At 47.6% G+C, this 23,922-nt stretch overlaps 1 protein-coding gene and 1 long non-coding RNA gene across 6 annotated transcripts in view; one reads left to right on the top strand and one right to left on the bottom strand.

Moving 5' to 3' along the window:
- CHST15 (carbohydrate sulfotransferase 15) overlaps window positions 1-23,922 on the bottom strand; it is a 79,141-nt gene that overhangs the window by 10,495 nt on the left and 44,724 nt on the right. For all 5 annotated transcript variants that reach the window (XM_077126337.1, XM_077126335.1, XM_077126334.1 and 2 more), the window contains exons 2-6: window positions 21,989-23,030; window positions 20,952-21,291; window positions 17,672-17,818; window positions 14,540-14,696; window positions 501-657 (exon numbers count right to left, since the gene is read on the bottom strand). In XM_077126337.1, the coding sequence (XP_076982452.1) occupies window positions 501-657; window positions 14,540-14,696; window positions 17,672-17,818; window positions 20,952-21,291; window positions 21,989-22,534 (1,347 nt within the window). In that variant the 5' untranslated portion in view covers window positions 22,535-23,030. The remainder of the gene's footprint in view (window positions 1-500; window positions 658-14,539; window positions 14,697-17,671; window positions 17,819-20,951; window positions 21,292-21,988; window positions 23,031-23,922) is intronic.
- Window positions 2,799-8,068, top strand: LOC143654415 (uncharacterized). The gene is made up of 2 exons (XR_013161801.1): window positions 2,799-3,292; window positions 6,952-8,068. It is a non-coding gene; the product is annotated as an uncharacterized LOC143654415 (long non-coding RNA).

Raw genomic sequence — 23,922 nt, forward strand, 5'->3', positions numbered from 1 at the left:
CAACCACCAGCCTCTCTCCCTGGGGTCTTCTACCGTTAACAGCTTCTTCTACATTTAAAAACACATCTATTCTTAAGGAGAAAAGAAGACAGAAGAAACACTGAAAGCCACTGGTGGGTAATTTTGTAAACCAACAGAACGACCCATCCTTAGACGAAAAGCTCTTAGAACAATCTGAAGGTTGGGGGCTGATGGCTGCCCCTTCTAATTGTCGGTGAGTTTTCTGAGTCGCATTAAATGGCAACGCTCCTAAACGTGCCCAAAGAGACAGCAGTGGGTGATCAGCAAGGAAGAAAGCAGAGAGCCAGCGAAAGACCCATTGGTGCTCAGTTTTTACATCCATGATTTTCTGCTTTTGTATCAGCCATCTCTCAAAGGTGACGTGCAGTCCCATTTGCTCATGAAAACCTTTTTCTGTGTTTATATGCTACAATTCAGATACACAATTCCACTTGCACGGTACCCACAAAATGGCCTGTCACGAGGAGGGGGATACGCACAGGCATGGCGTTGTTCAGGGAGGTATTGTAGACACAGGCACGCAGCGAGTAGTCAAGCATGCAATTCTCAAACAGCTGCAGAGCCTCTGTCACTTTCTCATGGAAGTCATCAGCAGATTTATTCGAACTTGCAAAGTAGAGATAGTCTGAATACAACCTGTGAACAAAATAAATGGATATTTTTACCACCTGTGCATGTGAAAGCACGCCATTTAGGCGACAATGAAAATCAATGTGCAATTACATTATCTAGCTTTGTTCATTTAAACACTACCATTTCCCTTTATGCTTCGTCTGTGTGTCCTTACAGGGGAGCCACTGCCCCACTCCTCTCCCCACACATCCTCACCCTTCACACTACGCTGGATCCACTCCCCCAACTCAGACATGTCTATACTGATCCCAAACATCTCATCAGCAGGTCTTCTTTGCCACACTGTGGCTGTGTTTCATAGTAACTGTGAGCTTCCACACAACACCAGACACAAAAATCGCATAATCCAAACAGAGGCCATGAAAATTTTATGCACCTTCCAGTGTCTCTCTCTTCTATTGCAGGCAACAAAAACAAGAGCATCTGTCGCTCTTGCAATATTACAATTTCACATGAAATTCCTGGCCCTATTTTGTAGACGTTCCTAAATACGGAGTGTGCCTTTCTACATTGTTAGGGACCTATTTTTTACAGGGCATAAATGCCCCAGATATGCCTGCCACCACCTGTAGACATGGATGTCTCCCACGCAAGGGTATATGCTAATGCAGACATCTAGCATGTGCCTCACTGGGTCTTCACAGAGGAACTACGTGGTTGCTGCAGCTCCTACCACTCTGCTCTTTTTCTGCTTGCGGAGAGGTTGTCATTATCCTTCGTGAGTTCCCCCGGCTGAGTTGGAGGCACCTTCTGGCCAAGGGTGAAACTGGACAGATACGGGGCTTGTATCTGTATCCCACTTCTCTCTTCTCTCGGCTCAACTCTCTAGACCCCCAACTTCTCCAACCTGACTTTCCTCTTTCCAGGGAAGGCGATACTCCAACTCTTATCAAATACCCATATCTCTGAGGATTTTACATCAGCATCAATGACACCCAGGGCTTCCATCCCCAGCACCCATCTCCATTTCCTGTAGACCTCATGGAACCCCAGGTGGCAGGAGTCAGCTGCAAATGCTCCTTCTCTGCCATCCCTTGCTGCAAATCAAGTCACAGTAGGATACAAGGGTTCACTAATGAAACGAGCAGCACTTCTCCAGAACAGGACAGAAGCTTACTCAGCTCTGCGCCCACCTTCCTTGGTGCAGGGCCTTCATGGCCCTTTAGAATTTGCCCAAGTCCAAGGGCAAGGAGGACACCTTGACTTCCCAAGAGGTTTGCTATCTGTCCACATTTCCCTAGAGGCCAAATGCACACTGCAACAGAAGTGTTGCTTCATCCTAGCTTGGTCAGCCAGACTCCCCAAAAGGACTCCAGCTAAGACTAGTCATTCAAGACGTTCAGCGGCCGGTACAGAACATGGATTCATCAACCCCCTGACCCCACTTCCCCAGGCCATCTTCTTCCCAGTCCATTTCCCAGGATGACACATCAGTCTTTCACTGGTGCCCTCTCCAAAACTAGGACATGATGAGACATGGCACCTATCATCACAGGACTAGTCTTAGGTACTATAACCTAAAAGCTAATGGATAGATGCCAACTGTACATTCACATGGGGCTCAAAATATAGTCCAGTTGTACATGCTGTGCCAAGGGCCGCCTGTGCACAATGAGTCTGATGGCGCCCCCTCCAGGCCTCACACCTCTTAAGGCCTATCGATACTATGGTTCAGCCCAAGAAATGAGAGCAATGAAAAGTAACAGATGCCTCAAAACTGCCATCAGAATTTACATTAAATAAGAAATAAGCAGGTCAAGTGTTCTTACCCAGGACTTCCACAGAACTTCCCAAATTCTTTGGTGGAGCCACAATTCTATTATATCAACTACTCCAAAATAAACCTCAATTGTTGGCTCAAGTGTTCCAAAATGAAATTTTGCTTTGTGGTAATTATGAGCCCTGTAGATACTGAGCTCATAAATAAAATTCAGCATCTACCTTTTTCACAATTTTAAATACAAAGAAACTTCAGGAGGAATATATTGATTCCAATTCCCTCTTTAAGAGGCCAAGAAGTGATTCCTGAGGAAAAAAAAAAAGAGGGAGATGTCCAATGTTCCCTGGGGTAAGACTGTTTATTTTCATCTGTTTGCAGAGCAAGTGACCTCACGACCCCACCCCGTTTTGTGAGTCATGTTCACAGCCTGTTAGGATGAGCACAGCCAAGTCCATCTCCTCAGCAGGTGAGAAGGGACTTTCCTGGTCTCTTCAGCGGAGCTACACCTGGAATCTGCTGGATGCTTCGGGACTCTCAGGCACCCGCTGAGAGTGTGTGCTGAGACGTGCGTCTGCAACAACATCAGCAAGTCCCTCATGCCTTGTGCTTTGTCTGCAAACATCTGAACAAGGACTTGATTCTACATATAGGCCATCCATGGAGCAGCCAGGAGTTATTTCGCCAGCATCTCCTTCCCGCCCTGAGACCGTGGAACAGGAACTTAGCACACACAGGACTAGGGCCGCGGGGCCAAGTTTCCATCAAGACATGAGAAGGAAGGCAAAAGCAAATAGTCGTTCCTGCTTGCAGGGAAGCAATGTCAGGTTCCTCCCGAAGAACAAGGCCAACGCTTCATAAGAAATTTCCAACAAATATCATTGTAATTTCCCCCCATGACTATTCTTCTGGGGAAAAAAGGTAAATTAATGTCCTCAATGAGTTAAAGTCACTTAGATGGGTCAAAACCTCTCAGAAAATGTTGAGAAGGATAGCAAATGATTTAAGAATAAGAATCCAAATGGTTCTCAAAAAGCTGGGGCAGGTACACACATGTAACAAACTAAAACAGAGAGAGATAAACCTAAACGTTCACATTTTAGTGTTTAAAACCAACCGTACAACGATGAGGTAGGGGAAAGAGGCCTAAATGGAAAATGCATAACAGGTTTAGTAGACGTACGCTCACACGTACATCTGAATCATTCTGAGTCATTCCAGAAATGCAGGGACTCAAATGCGATCTTGGATGTGTTAACAGAGTACGGCATTGAGAGTGTGGGAGGGGGGTGCTCTGTGCCAAGCCAAATGACAATGACCTTAAGTAATGAATGAAACAGGGTGAGAGAGAAGGACCTATTCCACCCAGAAAAGCAAGGACTCAGTGGAAAGGCGCCATTTTCAACTGGCTGAAAGATTTGTCTCAGAGAGCTGGGAGGAGACCTGCAGGGTAGGCCATGGGAGAAGATTTGGTAAAAAAGACTGGCTTGATAAAAGGGAAAATCTCTCCAGCCAGGGCAGTCCAGCATGAAACAAGAAGGCTTGGGTGGCATGAGCAGCCTAGATTTTTTTTCGGGGATGGGGTGGGGCAGGAAGGGGGTTGAGAGCTCCAGAGCAGAGTGAGGTCCAGGTGACTCCAACACCATCCCAGCCCAAGTTTCAGGGTAGCCCAGCTCCCTCCTGCTGAACCAACCCATTTTCTTACTCTCAAACCATCCCGAACAGATGGTTGTTCCATTTGGCCAGGGCTGTTTCCAATGACAATTCCAAAGGCAGGTCCAAATCCATTCCAGACCTTCTGTGCTGTGGTTAATTTAGAGTCTGCTGCTGAGTTGCCAGGACGGTGGCTCGTGCTCACCATGGCGCAGCCCAGCTCCCTTTCCTGCAGAGGACAAGGATCCCAGGCTCCCCGTACTGATGGGAGATGGAGGGGCTTGAGTGTTTATGGAGGGGGCAGCCCCTCAACACACTCCCTCTGCAAGGGACCATGTCTCTCCCCTGTGGATAAAGGAGGGGCCAGCAATAAGCCTCACGGTCCCCCCCCCCCCCACATAAAATCAGGACATTCACTGCCCTGGGTTAAACTGTACCCCCAAAAAAGATATGTGTGAGCCCTAACCTCCGGTACCTGTGCATGTGACTTTATTTGGAAATAGAGTCTTTGCAGACATAATTAAGATGAGCCCAGACTGGATTAGGGTGGACCCTAAATCCAATGGCTGATATCCTTATTAGGGGAGATTTGGAGACACACAGACACTTGTGGGGAAGCCATAGAATATCAGAGGTGGAGACTGGAGCACCAAGGGCTGCTGGGAGCCACTGAAAGCTGGAGAAGGCCAGAAAGTCTCCTTCCCTAGAGTCCTGAAGGGTGTGGCCCTGCCAACACCATGATTTTGGACTTCTAATCCTTAGGAACTTTGAGAGAACAAATTTCTTTTGTTTTAAGCCACCCAGTTTGTGGTAGTTTATTATGGCAGCCCCAAGAGACAATGCCAGTTGTGCTAAGGCCACTCCTGAAAGAACTAACATGACGTGACTATGGATGGAGGCTGCTCTGAGCCAGAACCTAATGACTACTTCAGACAGCAGGTGTGCCTACTATTCCATGGGCCTTCACCTGGCCAGGTGACATGCCAGGTGCCCTGCAGGCTTTATCTTCTGCCAGCCTCGGGATTTCCACTGCTGACATGGTCGTGGTGTCTACCAAGAGTTGACCACACCAGGCTGCCCTGTGCTAGGAATTATGTGCATTTTTTTCTGACTGTTATACCACTTTAGGAGATGCTGACTGCTACTGCCCCTCTTCACAAAGGGGAAGGCTGCCATTTGGAGGGGGAAGGCATTTGCCCTAGGCCACAGGGTGCCACATCCTCCAGGCCTGGGGCCCAAACAAGCCCAAGTCAGTCTGACCCCCAGGGCCACTACAAATAGGACATGACCCCTGCCTTTCTGGCTTCTGGAAGGAGACAATCACTGATGAGAGTAGGGTGTTAGCCATGTGAGCTACTGGCTGATTGGTTGGCTAAATATTTTTATTGGTTTAGGTGCAGGGTAATTCGGAACCAAAAGTCAATTTTGGTACAGAATTACTTAATAAGTTACAGGAAGCTATAAAACAGTCACAATGTGACATGTCACCGAGCAGCAAACATTGAGGATTAGTGTAAGAAACATCATCATCATGATCGTGAAAAACAAATGTGTTTACACAGCAGCACATTACATCAGGAGCCCAGAAAAACTGCAGCAACAAGAAATGGTTGGTCATTCAGGCATCAGTAAGAAAGCCATTGTATGACCTTTTATCACTTGAGTGCACCAACCTCTGGATGCATCAAGAATGTGGCAGGTTCAAGCCCAAGCAGATGCTTGCCCTTGCTGCTGGGCACGAACGGTGGTGGAGTGGGGAACAGGGAGGAAGGAGCAGGTCAGTCAGTGGTTATTGTACTAAAGGGCCTATCAGTTGGTAATGGTTTTAGTTCTTAAATAACAATTTGCTTTTTCATCACTCTTCCCCTTTAGGTGGGGCATTCTGCAAGTTGTAGCCCAAATGTCACTGGTGTGTTAACTTCTCCCTACAGTTGTTTTTCTCCTTCTTTTGTAGCATTTTTGTTCATGCCATTTTTAAATTGAGTTATAATTCACATACCATAAAATCCACCCTTCTAAGTGTACAATTCAGTGGTTTTAATATCTCAGAGTTGTGTGTCCATCCATATGCTCTAACTCCAGAACATTTTCGTCACCACAAAGAGTGGGCTGTTGATTTTAACCTGTCAGTTACCAGACAGGCCCAGGTCAGAAGTCATCAAACTCCAAAGACACTCAAAAGCACAAGCTTGCTCTCAGGTTCAACTCAAAAAAGTGTAGACTCTTGGTGGCCTCAGGCTTTGACATTTCTTCCAGTGACTGTTCCATGCATTGGGCTTCTCAGAGAGCCAACCTTTGAGAAAAGAGCTGAGGCTGATGCAGAGGCTGTGGTTGGCTGGGAATGGCTGGCAGTCCTGGACTGGCTCACCCCCCGCAACACTGGCCCTACCATGCCTGGGCTCCAAGAGCGTCTGCTAGCCAATGACATCTGACAGTCATGACCACACAGAGTGTCTTAATAAATATGGCTACATAAAGGAAAGCCAGGGTCACTTGCCTCATTAGTCACCATTTGCCAGCATCCAGCTTCAAATCCTTGCTGATCAATAACTTCCTGGCTTCTGACATAGTACTATCAGTAACAATAACTTACACTTTTCCTATAAGGAAATAAGGTCACTTACGTAGCTGGGAAGGAGGGTTCCATCTGAATCACAAACTGTTAACAATGAAGCAGGTCCAAGCAGGCTGGCTACTGAGAGGAAATACCAGGGTCGCCTCAGATCTTAGCATGTACATGACATCAACCCGGTCCATTTTCTGCCAGATATGAACATTCTTTTTGAGCCTAGAAATGTCCATATGGATGCAAACCTTGTCAACCTCTCCCATTCAGTGGCGCCCCCTGGGTTAGATTCTCTTCCACCACTGCCCTGCAGATGCCTTGAACTCAAGGAGGGCTCTGGGTCCACCTTGTTCTCTTACAGAGCAACCAATCGCAAGTCTCCAGTAACGTGAGTGGAACTGAAGGGAGAGCCTCACGGAGGCAGTACTCGGTGGCCCTGAGACCCACGAGCCTGCTGCAGCTTACAAGCCATGACAGCATAATTTGCCAGGAACCCCGGCAGCAAGTGAAGGGGTGAGAGCACCAGGGTGCAGAGAGGACCAGCTGTACAGCAGGCCCGGGTCCCAGGGAGTGGGACCTCACTGTAAAGCAGCCACCACTCGCATGTCAGGGCAGGCCTCCCGTGACCTATACTGTCACCCTAGTCCCAGCTATGCAGAGATGTGCACTGCACACATGGTATGAGAGACCCTTGAACTCTGCCTAGCCGCCCACCACTCACTATCATTCCTCACATCCTGGCCAAGCCCCCACATACCTCTCCTTATGATCTCTGCAGACAGAGAAACAATGGGGCTCTTTCCACCTTTCCAAATAAATCATGCAGGAATGCATAGGACTGCCAATGACTTTATAAACATTTCCCCCGAAAATAAACAGTGTTAAACAAATGGGAGTGTTTATCAGGTCAGCTTTCCTCCCACCAATAAGCAGCTGTGGGTCCACCCCTCACCCCCCCATCAGCAGTGACTCATGACGAGCTTCGGGGACACCCTCACAAAGGCCCAAGCTGTCCCTGGCTGGGCACTGCCACACCCCTCACACAGCACTGGTGTCCAAGGCCAGCTCCCTTGCCCTCGGAGGCTCAACAATTCAGCCCTTTTAAAGTAACTCATGCCACTTTAGGGCCCACATAAAGGTGTGCTGGTGATCCCCAAACAGGCAGCTTATGAGAAGCAAAATACCAGAATTCACCAGGAAATGAAGATGAAGCTTCAAGAGGCTGCTGCAGTTATCCTCAAGGTGGCTACTTATAATTCCTTATCCTCCAAAGCATTAAGGAGAAAAAAAGGAAAGACAGTGAGAGCTGGAGGGAGGGAGGTCGGGGAGGGATGCAGGGAGAGGAGGAGAAATCAATGGGTGGTTCTTGTCAGAACCTTTTTGCTCCAACAGCCTTTCTCCCCACTCCCATCCCTTGCCCCCAGGGGAGTTCTCCTAATTTCCCTTTGCTGTGGTTTATATTAAAAATTCATCTTTCAGTGCTGGGGAACAGCCTGATTTTTAATATGTGTGTGCAAATGTGTGATAGAGAAAATAGTACATGACTTTTCAAGCACCAGGCTCTCCTCTTCTGCTTGAGAACATTTCAGGGGCATTAAGTTGGAGTTTCCAGGAGCCTGGAGAAGTTGAGCTGTTTGGAGAAGGGTTTCCAGCACTGGATGAGAAGCAAAGGAACGTCTTATGACAAGTCAAATGTCTATAGTTCCTCAAAAGCAGAACTTTAGCTCGGCTGCCTTCCAGTCAGTCCAGTTATCATTACAGCCAGCATCTTGCTGTCTAGGACATGGAGAAGAGCCAACAGCCACTCAGAAGAGTTGAGGTTGAGGTACTCACAGAAAAGGGGGTCCTTACTGCTCACAGAACTTCGCAAAACTGGGGAGTCATTCTCCTGATGGCTCACTATCCAGTCCCTCCCAGGAGCTGGCCTCTTCTGGGAAGATCTGTCTTGCCCAAGGATACCCACCCGCCTTCTAAGGCTGGTTGAGGACAGAAGCCTCCATTAGAGACAACACTGTTCAGCTACCCCAGCTCTGGAGCCCTCCACAGGATTGGTGGAGACGTGACTGCATGGCAACACACCGCTCCCCCAGCCTGTCCTGCACCCCTCGCTCCTTGCAGGGGTCGTGCCTGGGAGCATTCCCCATAAACCCACACATGAAGTGCCCTTGCACAGTCTGTGTCTCAGGGAGCCCACCCAAGCTGGGGCAGAAAGCTTGGCTCCAGATGCAGGACGGGATCCCAGCCCACCCACCCACTTGCTGTGTGACAGTGGACAGGTGACATAAGCCCACGCAGCCCCACACGCCTCACCTGGAAACCAGCCCCTACGACAGCGCCCTCACCTGACTGGAAAGCTCAAAAGAGGCAACACATGGAAAAGGCCTGGCACTGAGACCTGACCTAGTTCCATCTGCGCCAGCTCATTCCCAGTAAGGCCTGCTCCCTGTGCCTACACTCTGCATCGGCTCCACGAGGCAGACAGGAGTTCGCTCTCCAATGTACCAGCCACATCCAAGGCACTCAATGAATATTTGGTGAGTGAGTAAACACGTGATACATTTGATTATTACTGTTATGATTTGCTTCCACTGAGAAGGCCTAATAATACACCCAGTAATTATATACAGCTTTCCATTTGCACAGCAAATGGAAATATATTAAGTCATTTAATTCTCATAGCCCTTGAGGTAAGTAGGACTACTCCCCCCTCCCCCCCACCCCCATATAGATGAGGACATTAGGGCACAGAAAGGTTGAGTAATTTGCCCGAAGTCACACAGCAGGAAGTGGTAGAGCTGGGATTCTAATGCAGGCTGTCTGCTCCTGAGGCTGGGGACTGCTTGCCACCCATGCACCCCACCCAACATTCTCCAGACCAAGTGAAATCAATGAAACCAGGATTCCCATCCAAATGATTGGCCTGGCTCATCACTCCCTGTGTCCCAATGACCAGCTGCATTGAAATGGATGCATTTCATTAAGAGCCTCATTTTGTTCCTAGTTTATAGCCATAAACAACCCAGACCAGTGGGCTGTTAAAAAAATCCATTTCTATAAGCAGATGAAGAACACTGCTCAGATTCCAAGCCTCAAAGGGGCTGGGTCAAAAATCTATTCTCTCAGCTGAGCTGAGTTCTCCTTCTCTTTTGACTCATCATCATAAAATGTGAAAACAAGCCATTCCTGCAGTGGTCATTTCTGTTCATTGCTCTGAGACAACACGCAGAATTAAAACCAAACTAGAGACACGGTGAAATCCTCAGCAGATGGTGCACAACCCTACTCCAAATGTCCCCTGAAAGAAAGGGGGTGGAACCAGCACATTCCAGTCATTTTCCACATTTAATGGGGGCTGTTACTGCCTCCAAATTAAGAGGCAGACTCTAGTAACAACGTCACAAATGAAGAGAACCGTCTTTTCCAGTTAAGACTCAGGTTGAATGATGAAAAAATTCTGCTTGTAATTGCTGGCTTCTTTTTAATTAACTGGGCCAATTTGGCCTAGAAATACTTCACTTCAGATTTGAATTATCTTGATCTTTTAGGTAGAGAAACCTGGAAAATGAACTCTGGTTAGGCCGAGGGGGTTGGTGGGGTGCTGGCTCTGGAAGCGTAAATGTGACTGGTTTGACGTTGCTTAGAATTCCAATATTTTCAAATGCTCTTCCTCTGACCAACGATAGAAATAACGGCTGAATGTGAATCTAGAACTTGAAATATAAGGGCTTTTTTCTCCCCATCAAGCCAGTTTGTAGAAGAAATAGAACAATTTGATCCACACCAGCTGGTGGTGTACAACCCTGGGAATATTCCACTTTCAGAAGTCCAAGGTCACAGAGTGACTGATATGGACTAACAATCCAGTATTCAGTTTTACTAATGGGAACTTGGACTTGCACTGTTTATTTCTCCAAGAATGACCTAAACACACAATGTTTACCAACTTCCCTCGCTGCGGTATGTTTGGAAAAAAAGAAGAAATTCCTATTGTTATATATTTTTATACATGTTTAAAAAACAATGAAATAGCCTGTCACTGTAAGTAAGCCACAGAGAAAATGTGCACAAAAAAACACACACTCCATTGTGCAGAGACTCTACTGACAGCCAGAGTCATGCAGAAGTTCCTTTTCCCCTGCCGGGAAGGCCAGTGCCCTGGTTTTCCGGAGGATGGGGAGAGGAAGGGAGAAAGCAGGTTTGCTGGGTGACAGCTGGGAAAGGCCCAGTGATTTCTACTTTCTGGCATCCAGGCCCTATGGTCTCCTCCCCTTGAGTATGGCAGGACACAGTGACTTGCTTCTCACCAACAAAATATGGAAAAGTAACAGGGAGTCACCTCCCTGACTAGGTTACAAAAGCTTGTAACTTCTGGCTTGACTTGCAAATAGACTCCCTACCTGGCTGACTTTGACAGAGCAGGTCACCATGTTGGAGAGGCTCTGTGGCAAGGAATCGAGGGCAGCCTGTGGCCACAGCCAGATAAAAACTGAGGTCCCGATTCCACAGTCCTTAAGGACCTGAATTCTGCCTACAAACAGGTAAGCATAGATCCTTACCCTGCCAGACCTTCAGATAAGACCCCAGCTCTGGCTGACCCCATGACTATAGCCTGTGGGAGACTCTGAAGGAGAGCACCCAACATCCAGATTCCTGATCCCAAGAAATGGTGACATAATCAATGTGTGTGGCTTTAAGCTGCTAAGGTTTGGGATAAATTGTTACACAGCAATAGATAACTGACACAGAAGGCAATTCCACAACTGGGTTAGCTCCCTGACATAGGCTGCTGCCATGGCATTCTGCCCTTCCCATCAGCACCATCGCATTTGTCACGATAGAGTCAGCGTGCCACTTCTTTGACAAACTGTGAGCTCCAGGAGACGGCACAGGGTCTGCTTTGTCATCCACCATGTACGTCTGCTCAGCACCCAGCACAGTGCCCAGCAGGAGGCAGGGCTCCATAAACAGGTGAATCGATGAGTTATTTCAGTTGGTGAACAGGAAAGCAAGAAACCTTCACTTTCAGTTCCTAGTATAGAGCATTTGTTCTAAACAAACAAACACAAATAAAAAAAGAAAACATGACTAGCTGGGATGCCCATGCCGCCTGTGCAAAGACAGCAGCCTTTCGGTGTGGTCTGAGAGGAAGCTGGGCAGGTCCTGTTCTGCCTCAGCCATCTGCCTGGACGGCACAAGCTGCCTACCCTGTTCCACCCCATTTACTCTCCCCTGAGCTGCATCCACAGAGAAGGACGCAACATTTCAGGAAGAAAAGGAAACAGTACATGTCCTTTACCTTTCTGCTTACCAATCTCTCAACTCAGAAGGCTTCTTCCTTTTCCTTCTTTGTTTACTTGGCAAACTCATATTTGTCCTTTTATAAAGTCCAGCCCTGGCATCGGCTCCTCCAGGACAGCCTTTCCGGACCTCCTCACTGGGAAGCTCCCTCTCCCTTCAGTACCCTCCCCTCTTTCTCATTTTGCTCTTGCTGAAACTGCAGCACCATAACAAATCACAGCCATGCCTGTCGCCCCAGGCCTCAGAACAGGCTGTCCTGTGGTGGGCATGCCGTCCACTGTCGTGACGCTAAACCAAGTCCAGACACAGACCAATCCTATGTCTGTGTGCCCAGAAAGCCACATCCACAAAAGGCTGCCGTTTCCACACTCCCCTTGGACCTCTGAAGTTGAGCAGTCTGACCCGCCTCAGAATGAGAACTGGGAAGACATTTGGGGAGCATAAAGAACACTCCAGAGAGAATGTTCCAACCTTGTGACCCTCAGTTGAGGGAGGCAGAGCAGCTGTGAAAATACCTCGGCTGGCGGCAAGGGGTCAGTTCAGTTGCTGGGCCTCTCCTTTCAAGGCTGGCAGTTATGTAACCATGTCTCCCTGAGAGCTCCACTGGTTTGTGTCCACTTTTCTCCAACCAAGTGAGACCAGGAGGAAAAGGGCCAAATTCCTGCCTCTGAATGTGTGGGAACGATGAGGTAGGACACAGGGAGTCACTCCAAGGTCTGTGGCTGCCTTAGAGCCACAGTGAAGGGACCCTAAGGCTGGAGGACATGGAGAAAGTGGGGAGTGAACACACACTGGCAAACAGATGAGCTAAGGCACATTCCAGCTGCTTCCAGGGGAGCTTGGTGTTAAGGCCGAGGGAGACGTAAGGCGGTGCTATTCAGACCAGACCATTTTTAAAGCAGTGGGTACTTTCTGAGGACTCCACAAGAGAGACAAACACAGAGATCAATTCAGGAAGAGTGACCACAGCTTGTCATTTGGGGGTAACAACGTTAAATGAAAGAAGGTAGACATAAGACTATATTCAAACTATTACATTCATATACACACACACACATACACAACTGCACAATATACTTACTAAACAACAAAACTGTCTGGAAGAAAATATACCAAAATATAAATAATATTTAACCCTGGGTGGGACAATTGTTTTTAAAATATTTTTTCATTACAGTTTTCAAAAGTATTTTCTAAAATCTTCACAACAAATAAGGATTATTTTTCTAACAGGCAAGGATATGGCACCGGGGAAGTAGATCACTGAAGGAAGGAATCAGGAACTTTTAACAGGGATGGGGGTGGGGACACAAAGGGCTGTGGACACTATCTTTAAGAATCTGGCAGGTTCTCCCATTTCAGGAGAATTAGTCTTGGTCTGTGTGGATCTATGGGGAAGAAATGGGGCCAACACGTGGAAGCTCTCCATGACAGATGAGCTTGAAATAAAGAATTTTCTCACAGAGCTGCGCTGCTCTGAAATGACCATTTCAGGAGAGAAGACTCATGCCCCCAGAAGAAATGCGTTCAGGTCTTAACCTGTGTTCCTGTGGGTGTGATCCCACTTGTGGACAGGCCCTTTTAAGATACATGACTAGTTGAGGTGCAGACTCATTTGGGAAAAGGATCTCCAAAGATCCTATTTAGATGGGGCCAAACTAAAGCAGGTGGGCTATAAACTGGCTGAAGTCCTCCTGGGCAAAGGAAATCGGACACGGCAGTCAGAGGCAGGTAGTGGAAGGCAGAGAATGAAATTAGATGGCCATGTGACAGAGGCAGAGATACAAGCAAAGGAACCCCAAGGACTGCTGCAAGCCAGCCACAGAACGCGAGAGGGTACAGCCTGTCAAAACCTAGATTGTGGACTTCTAGCCTCCAAATCTGTGAGACAACACATTCCCACGGTTTAAGCTAATCCACTGTGTGGTATTTGTCATAGCAGCCCCGGCCAGCTAAAACACTGTCTATGCACCTCTTGGAATAGGCCGGTGGCCCTGCATCTCTGAAGTGGTGGTATGGGGTAGGGAAGTGGACCAGCTGATTTTCAAATTCCTGGCCACCTAAGATTCTGCAGCCCACACAGCCTCATTAGTGATTTCAGCACTGCCTAGCACTGGCCAGGCTCCTCTGAACTGGCTGCTGCTGTCATGCTACCTTTGATGCACCCATACTGGAAAACTCCTGATCTTTAAGACAAAGCAGCTCTCTCTCATTTTTCTTCTCTTTGATTTCTCAAGAAAAGCATGAGATGAGATTACACACTCAGCGCTCACAAGGATGTAAAGACGTTAACCAAGTCAAGAGACATGAAATCCTAGAAGTTAAACTATGCAGAGACCCTCCAACACCCCTGATTCCAAGGGTGTTTTGTAAGTCCTCTCAGTACCCAAGGAACCATCCCTGGTCCCTAGGTCAGACCCACCAGAGGCTGGAGGCCCACAGACCAGGGTCAGAGGGCCTAAGGAAACAACCTACATTTCATTTAAACACAGTGATGATCATCCCAAGAATAACACTTACATAAGAAATAGCAGTAACATTGCAAGTGTGTTTATTTTTTAAAAAGAGAGAACCAAAATCTTGGATAAGATAAAAAAAGAGGGTTCTTCCAAACTGCCTGTTTTTTCAGCCTCCAAGCCTAAAGGGCTCACCTCTCCACAGGGTCCCTGAGCATGACGATTAGTTTTGCATTGGGCTGGAAGGCATGGATGAAATCCTGGATCAGGAATGGAGGCTCCCCATCTGTGCTGTTGTCATAGAAGAAGGCCCAGGCGTTGTTATCCCACATCGTGGAGGCACTGGCCTCCCCTGCAAACAAAACACTGCAAATGAGCAATTGCCAGGTGACAGCTCCCACAGACCTGAGAGGCGGAGAGGGAAATGCGGCCCTGCCCTGCCCAGAAGACAAAACGGGCCTACAGGCCTTGCTCATCAACAGTCATGGCAGTCTGGCAGGTGGGACTCAGGAAGGGGGTGGGGGCAGGGAGACTGCTGCAGGGACACCCTCCCCTTAAGGGCTTCCTCTGGAAATCCAGGCAAACTCCACAGTGAGGATCCTGCTTCCCCCAGCATCTCTCCCCTGCATGGGCAATAAAACCTTCACTAGCACTGACCCCCCCACCCCAAATTCACAATATTTAATGTTGCTCTGTGGCATCTGAAGGACCTGCCAAGAATGCACAGCACTGGTGATAAAGGCATAGTTCAGAGAGACTGACCGTCTTTCCATGAAATAGCAAAGGTTAGTCACAAAGCAAATTCTCAGACCAAAGAGAAGGAAGGACCCTGCCTGAAGGCTCACGGGAACAGCCACCCACAGAACCACCTGCCCCGCCACCTTGCACGGCCACCTATGCCATCTCTCTACAAGGTCACCTAGACTGTCAATATGTACACAGCTGGCATCAATCAGTGCTAACCAGGTAGACAGGAACTTGGTTCTAGCCCCAGTTTTATCCACATGATCCAAGGGTGAAAATTCTAAACATACAATCTAGGACAGGGGTGAGGTCCAGACACAGGCATTTTCAGCAACACAGAATTCTCAGATAATTGAACAAATTTCCCTGACCCCTCACCCACACCCCACCTGCTTTTTTAGGACAATCTCCAGAGATTTAGGAAGAAAGGTAAATCAATCAACAAATTACACACTCACTTTCTTGACATTTTACACAGGACTATACACAAACAATCACAAAGTCACTTATTCGGGGTAAATGTGAACCAAGAGACTAAGTCTTTGTGTTCAGAGAAGCAATCCACCCTACAGCAGGAAGCCAGCAGGGCCCCGCTGAGCCTCCTGGAAATGCAATCACACCCAGGTGCGCAATCTGCTCAGCTCTATCTTTCTTTTTTTTCTTAAGAGATAATGCCCTAGCATATACAAAAGACAAGTCAATCAGGAGTCCTTTGAAAATTCTATCCAAAATGCATAGGGAAATCTAAAGAACAAGTGAAGTTTCTAAAACTAAATTGGCCCAAATTTTGGCCAATCTCAAAAATAACTGGTTCTGCAACCCTAGAAGCATGTATCCAACCATCCATCCAAACTTCATCTACCCAGGAAGCATTTATGTGGTGTCTTAACATGTGCTTGGCATTTGGCATTGTGAATAGATGAGTGGAACAAGACAAGCCTGGCCCCTCCCCTCCCAGACCCTCTATTCCAGGTAATCCAAAAAGTAGTCACAGCACCATACGAGGGTGCTGGGGTGGGGCAGGGCTGGGGGCCATGGGAGCAGAGCCAGGGGCCTCCCATATATCTAGAGCCCATCCCCACCCAAGTCCAGCCCCTGTGACAATCCAGCTATTAGCACAGACCACCAAGAAAAGCTCTCTCTGCCCCGAGGGACTACACAATCCCTCATGTCTCTACCAAGGATCTAAAGAGGGCGGGTGGGGATAGGTGGAAGCAGAGCTGAAGCACCTTTTAAGACCAGGAGAAGGGTGGAGCTGATCTGGTCCAACCATCCATCTCACAGATGTGCATGACACCTGAGCTGTCACAGGGCACAGAGCAGCTCTCTGCCTACCTCTCTGCCTGGTGCCCCACAGGTCACACCATGAGGCCTCATAAAGGTCGGCCAAACCTGCCTTAGTTGAATATCACACAGCAATCTTGTTCTCTCTCCTTTTTTTTTTTTTACATCTAGAGACCTTTAAAATTAGGAAACCGAAGAAAAGCTTTCCTTTTTCATTCATCATCTCAGACTGCATTTCCTGGCCTGAGGACACATATGTTTAGCTCTTTCACAAGAACATTAGATTTTCTCAGAGGCATGTGGTGTGGGAGTCATAGTCAAATATTAGACTTGTGATTTGGGGTGTGTGGACCTCCGGGACTGCAGGAAATGAACTAAAAGTCGATTCGTACCGGGGACAAGGGGAATGACCCTCATTTGGCAACCCAGGACTTGGTGTCTTTGGGGGGAAAAAAAAGAATAAATCAATCTGGGCTCAGATACGTGAACCTATCTCCTTGGACACAATAGTCCAAAATAAAAAAAAACACCTTTCAAATGATTGATTACAACTTATGTTTGTAATGAGTTGATGAGTTACTAATAGATTCATTTAATTTGGAGAGCAAAGCACTCTTGATCTAGGACAATAAAAAATAAACCACTTTCTCAGGGGACCAATCTAAGCAAAAGATATTATTAAATTTCTCTCTTTCAGAAGGAAATAAGTGGGCAAACATCTCCTAAGCTGAGTCCAATAAAAGAGAGTGGAGATATATATACATATTTTTTTTAATATTCTTGATATGTCAGATATCCTTGTTTTGAATATTTAAAGACATCAGGTTGACAGGCACTAGGCTCTTTAAGCAGCTATTAGAAGATACCTCAGTGCCAAGGCTAGTCCAGGAGAAGCTGCCGCAGGCTTCCGGTTCATTTATAAAATCCTTACTATTCAATTTGTAAGGATGACTAAACAATTCATTGTATTTATGATCCCCAATCCAGACACGTTGTAGATCATGAAAGAAGTCAAGTACAAGTGCCTGATTTTGATTTAAATTAAAACAAGAGGGCCCAAAGAAACAGCTGCTTTAAAAAAAAAATTCGTATTGGCAGTGCTTGGGCCTCCTCATGATTAGAAAGTCTACTTTCTTGGAGACTTTAAAGAAATTATACAAGGCAGGCTGGGAAATGGACACTCAACTGACCTCTGCAGTCACCTTGCAAATGTTTTGCGGGGGAAGTCAAATTGGGCAGGGAGCAGCACCCGCTGCAAGGAGGTCCCCCACCCCTCATGGGAGCCCCCCCGGAGCCTACCGATGATGATTTTATTCATCTTGCTCTGCTCCTGCGGGGAGCCAGCCTGCAGTCCTTGATGAATCTGGTGGGCGGCCAAGTCAAAGAGGTCCAGGTAATCTTCCACAGGATAGCGGTCCCGGAGCCCATCTCGCAGGCGGACGATTCCTGGAGAAACAAGGAGCAGGAGTTACCTTGCCACTGCTAGGTAACTGCACTCCCTAGGGTGAGCAACAGGGATGGAAAGGCACAAGTGGTTCGGCAGAAGCTGCAAAAGGCTCAGCTGAGGGAGGGGTCAGTGTGAGTATGAACTGGCTGTCCCCATAATCCACAAGTGGTCAAGTGGTAGAAGTCACCACCATCAAACTAGGAAGGGGCAGTGAAAGGATGGTCTGCTTCTTTAGGAGAGTTGGGGCTGGTTAACACGTGTATATGGAATGAGAACCTAAAGGGTGTGGGGCAGCCAGCCAGTCAGGAAGCACACATGGTCCAAACGGGAAAAGGGAGGTGGGCACCTAATCAAAGGGGAGCGGGGAGACAGCACCCTCTAATCAGCCAACGAATCCTTCTTCATCAGGGCAGACCAGCATTTTACTGAGGCTCTAGCTCCTTCCCCTATTCCCTCAGACAGCATTCCCATCTATGCAAATAAGGGGAACTGACTGTCCCCTGGACCTACAGCGAGGCTCAATTCACCAATTATTCTCGCATAGGCCACATACAGTCTAAATTTGCTTCTTGCCTTAAAATTGAACAAATGTCACATACAAACATCAAAAAAAAAAATGCACTGTCCAATTCCCCAACTATGGAAGTTAATGGAAAGTGGAACGAAAAGGCCCCTGACTGAAACAGCAAGAAGTTCAAGGTTGCACAGAAGTCACTTCAAGTATGGGACCGCAGAGGCACGGCTCTGTTCTGCCTGCCCGCGTGCCAGTGGGAAACAGGCTTTCACTAGGGGACAAGAGGGAAACCTTTTAGGGGAACATGACCTATTGCAGGATGTGTTCAAGCATGCCTAGCAGATGAGCAGGGACCTGACGCTCTGGCCTACAGTTTAGCGGCTAATTCCCAAAGAACTACAGATCCTTTGTTTCACTTCATGAATGCACACCAAATTGACTGCTTGTCAGAAAGAGTAAGAGTTGTTCTAAACTTGAGTGCTACTAAGGAAAGCAACTAAGATTCCTTTCTAAGCAGTCTGAGACCGTTACATGGAAAACACCAGCTTGACGGCCCAGACTCCAGCAGAGATGTCATTTATCATCCCTTAGCTCCAATGACCAAATGTCTCCTAGAAGGGAAAAGTTAAGGAAAGGAAACAATTATCTGAGAGCCTCAGGGTGCTAGGAGGCTGGGGTGGGGCTGAAACCAGAGGCAGGGAGGGGCAGGCTGTGGTCCTGGGCAAGCCAGGATCCTCTGCCTTTGCCTTCACTCCCCTTTCTCATGCTATTTTTAGATATATTCACACACTATACATTCTATCCAAAACATGCAATCCATGGCTCACAGTATCATTGCATATTTGTGCAGTCATCACCACAATCAAAATTTTAGAATATTTTCATTACTCCAAGAAAAAAATAGAAAACCCAAAACATATACCTCTTATTCCCCTCCCTTTGGTTTTCACACCTAGGGAACTTAGGCTCCCCAAAGAGAGGTATGGCCTTCATGCTGGATCCTGGGGGACAAACTCTAACCCCTTGGGGGTCTTCTCAGTGATGGGAGTATCTTCTTTACTCTTGGTGCCCACCCCCCTCAACCTGGCAGTTTATGGTTATGGATGACTTGGGGTGGGGCCAGCCACATCAGAAAAGACCAACCACCTGCCAAGGAAGCTGAGGTGGGTACTCGGAGCTAGGTGAGATCAGCTAAACCTTCAAAGAGGAAAGGGGCTGGAGGCCAACTTCAACCGCATGGGCACTAACTCAATCACTGTCCATAATGGAGCCTGGGAAAGAACTCAGCACCAAAGTTCAGGTAAGTTTCTCTGCTTGGCAATCCTCTTTGAGCATTGTCATACATCCCAGCTGGGAGAGTACTACACCCTGATTTTACTCAGAGAGGACACGGAAGCTACACATTTGAGACCCTCAGACCTCACCCAATGGTTCTCTTTTTTTTGGCTGGTTCCGATTTGTATATTTTTGCCCTACTAAAAATATCATCATAAGTATAGCACTTTACTGAGTTCTCTAAGTCACTCTGGTGAATTATTAAACTTGAGGGGGTGGTGGGAACCCCCAAATTTGTAGCCAGCCGTTCAGAAGTGAGGGTAGCCCTGAAAGCCCCTGAACTTGCAGCTGGTATCTGGCACGATGACAGTTTTATAGGGACTGCTCCCTTGACCTGCAAACTTGGCCTGACTCTGGGTAGTGAGTGTGAGAAGTCGTTGCAAGGGTCTTGAGCAAACAGGGAAGTCAGAAGCAAAGCCAAGTCAGCAAGGAAGCTGAAGCACCACCCCTACCCTAGATGGTACCTGGAGCAGTCTTTCTATTCTTTCTCCTTCAGGTGTAGGGCTCCAGCCAAAAGAGCAGAAAGCTGGAATCCCATACAAACATGCAGCTTCTTGCCGGCTCATCCACCTACCTGGCACTTACCACTCAATGCTAGCTGGAATCATGTGTCCAGGCTCTTCTGGAAAAGAACTGCCAATTTCTGTGCCCTTGCCTTGCCCTGCACACAGAAGGCGCTCAACAAATCTCACTTGGTGGTTGGGAACTGGGTGAGTGGTTCTAGAACCTGTTCGTCTTTGCCCGTGGGATCTTCGTCAACTGCATCATCTAACTGAGTGTCAGTTTGCCAGGTTTGGAGGCCAGAAACCCAAAATCAAGGTGTGAGCAGGACTACACTTTCTCTGAAGTCCGTACTGTTCTAGCAGTGGCTTGTCAGCAACCCACAACTCAGTCTCTCTGCCTCCTTCTGTTTCCTAATGTCCTCTGCTTATAAGGCCTCCACACTGGATGAAGGCCCACCCTCACTCAGTTTGGGAACCTTAATGACATCTTCAAAGACCCTATTTACAAATGGGTTTCCCCTCACAGGAGCGGGTCTGAGCGGGTCTTTGAGGGCGACACGATTCAATCCACAACTCTTCGCGTCTCTGACGCTTTCTCATGCAGTGGGCCCCACTTCCCTCACAGAGCAGATTAAGCCAAATGCGCGGCGCCCAGCCGGGCCGGTACCAGGGTCTCCCCTACCCCCAAAATCGGGTCTGAATGAGCGCATGAAGGGCTGGTAAACGCTTTGAACTGTCAAGGCAGCCCTACCCGCCGCGCTCCCGGCCGCGCCCACTCACCGAAGCGCTTCCGGGTCCACCAGTGCGGCTCCTTGATGGCGGAGAACTTCACTTCCGGGTGCAGCCGCAGGCGGTCGTAGAGGTCGGTGGTGCCGCACTTGGGCTGCCCGATGATGTAGAAGTGCGGCAGGCAGCGCAGGCGCAGGTGCTTGCCGTGGGCGTGGCACAGGTGGCCCCAGAAGGCCTTGCGCAGGGCGTCGAAGGTGGAGCGGAAGCGCTTGGAGTAGAGCGCGTAGGAGTTGGTGAGGTAGGGGTCGGTGGTGTTCCTGCCCGTGAACTCCTCATACCAACAGGGGCTCTTGCTGTTTGGAAGGAATTTGTTGGGGATTACCGAGAACATCTGCAACGAGAAAGAGACGCGCCAACAGGGGGACCATTAGCAAAAACGCATTCAAACGACAGTGTGATCAGAGCCTGGTATTTATTACGGTCTCCAAATTTGAAGTAGTAATTGACAATGACCGGGCACTAAAAAGAGGGCGAAATTTGGTAAAGTAGCCAATGACTCTATTTTCTTTTTCCCAAAATAAAAATAAAAATTGGAGAGAAGGAAGTAAAAGTTTAAGCAATAGCCATTTTCTGACATGCCTCTCCTACATACACTCACACGCATGGTTGTCTAATTAAACAACACCGGGAATCTTTTACTGGTTGGATATCTACATGGTGACTAGAGATTTAAAAAAAATACTGATTAGGACAGAACAGAAACAGGAAATCAAATTGAAGCCAACTTAAAAAATCCAAATGAAGGTGATCTGCAGAAATACTTTGTGCCACCTTGACCCTATTTCAAGCAAAAAGTCCTGGAGTGCGATTCACAGAAGGGGCAGTCCTTGAATGCTTCTGGCTACCTCATCCAGTGCCAGGAATCCCCTCCCTGACTTTACATACCATCAGCACTCGCCCAGCCCCCTCTCAGATTATCACAATTGAGAAATGTTTCAGTCATTGTCCCCAAAGATGGCCACAGAAGAGGACACATCCATTTTTTAAAAAATAAATGAATTAATGGAGATTTCCACAGGGCTACTCACATGCAACTCCTGCTTCTTGAGATCTTCTATATCTGGGAGCTGCCTGGACGTAAACTCTATCTTGGCTGTAATGCTGCTAATAATTAATTTGATGCTCGGATAATCCTTCACGTATGAAACATTATTTGCAGAAGGCTGGTGATGATGCTCTTTCATGTCACTTGGGTTTTCACTGTCCATGAAGCTGGGATTACTGGGGAAGCCTCCGTAATGAAAAGATGATGGAATGAGAAGCTCTTGGTGGGCCCCAGAAAGGATGTAAGATGCCATCACCAAGGTCATTATTATCAGTCCAAAAACGAGGCTACATCGCTTGCCCTTCTTGAAGCGCAAACCCCCTCCCCAGTTCTCGTTCCCTTCTGTCCTCACTTCAAGAACGGCCAGCAAGTTCATCTGCTTACTGTCCACGGGAAACAGAATTTTGTTTTCTCCTTTGCACACAGGGCACACCTGGTGACTGTGCTGGGGCCCTCCTGGGCAGCCGACCTGCTGTGTGTGTGCGTCGTCGGGTAACAACTGTGTGCAGCAATTAACGCAGCGCCTCATGTTCTGCCCTGTGACTTGGGGCTTAAAGGGCCATGGGCGAGTCCCCAGGGGTCCAGATGCATGCGAAGTGTGCTGGGAAACTCGAAGGATGGCTTGCAGTTACCTAAGAGGGGGCCAGAAGGCACAGAGCAACAGAAACAAGTACAAGAATTAGCAGAAGCCAAAGCACATTGGTTCAGTTCTGAAAGATGATAAAAGGATGTGATCTCCAAGTGCCACGTCTATAAGAGCCGCTGCGACCAAGGGAATGTCACAAGTTCAGGGGCGATTCCTCCTGCCCCTCAGGTTTTTCCCATGGCACAAAATAAAGTGGAAGAAATCTCACTGAAGGTCAGGGAAACACAGCAAAGGCTGGGAGCTATCATTATCGTCTCATCAGTGGATGGACTGATGCACCATCCATGGGGAGCACCGTGAGGATTTCTTCGTTCACATCGCCAGTGCCTTGAAATGTTTCCTCTTCGATGGGAGCAAAGTTGTCAAAATGGCAGATTATCTAAACCAAAAAAATAAATAAGTTTCATTACATTCGGTGATAATAGCAAGCTGCCAGGGACCATCTTTCAGGGGAAGATCTAACTTGTCAGCCGAGTCTGCTCAGACACCAGCAAATCATACAAGATCGTGGAGGAAAAGAGAGAGGTCTCAGGTCTTTGGTGGTGGACTTCTGTCTCAGCCGCCAGAACGTGGCCCCAAACTCCAGCACTGCCTTCGTCACCCAAGCATCTCATATTCTGCACAATTGCATATTACTCCTTTTAAACATAAACATCGTCTAATACCACTGTCTCAATATATCTATGCTATCAGACCCCAGCATGCCCGGATTCTGCGGATTTGTGCACAGTGATCAAGGATTTGTGCGGTGAAGTGAAATACCGGGTAACATGGAGGAGGATAGTTAGGAAGGGAGCAAGCAGAAAAAATATGATTTTCCCCTCCTAATAGGATCAAAAGTTTCTTAGCTATAGCTAACCTTTATTATCAGTTTAGGAAGCAAGAATTAATGAAGATTGAGAAACAATGAAAGGATTCTCTACTTCAGTAGAGTGTATCACATAGAAAAAACATTTGACTTTAAGTTATTAAGCAATTATCTCCAATGGACAGTATTCCCCTGAGTAACATAACACTTCAGACCCTGGAATAATTTTTCATTTTCATCATCATGGGGAAGATATGCTACTTAAAAATGCATTAATAGAATCCTGTGGTTAGAAAATATCCAAAAGACACTTCTGAGTAGATGTGGTAAAAAGAGCATTAGGAGAGCAAAAAGGAGGCTCCTTAGTTCCTAGCAGTGGTAGTCCACCACTAACTAGCTGTGTTACCTTGAGCAAACCATACAACCTCTCTGAGCTTTTGTTTCCTTGCCAGTAAAATGAGGA

The sequence above is a fragment of the Tamandua tetradactyla genome, chromosome 13 (genome assembly GCF_023851605.1).
Source record: "Tamandua tetradactyla isolate mTamTet1 chromosome 13, mTamTet1.pri, whole genome shotgun sequence".
NCBI lineage: Eukaryota > Metazoa > Chordata > Mammalia > Pilosa > Myrmecophagidae > Tamandua > Tamandua tetradactyla.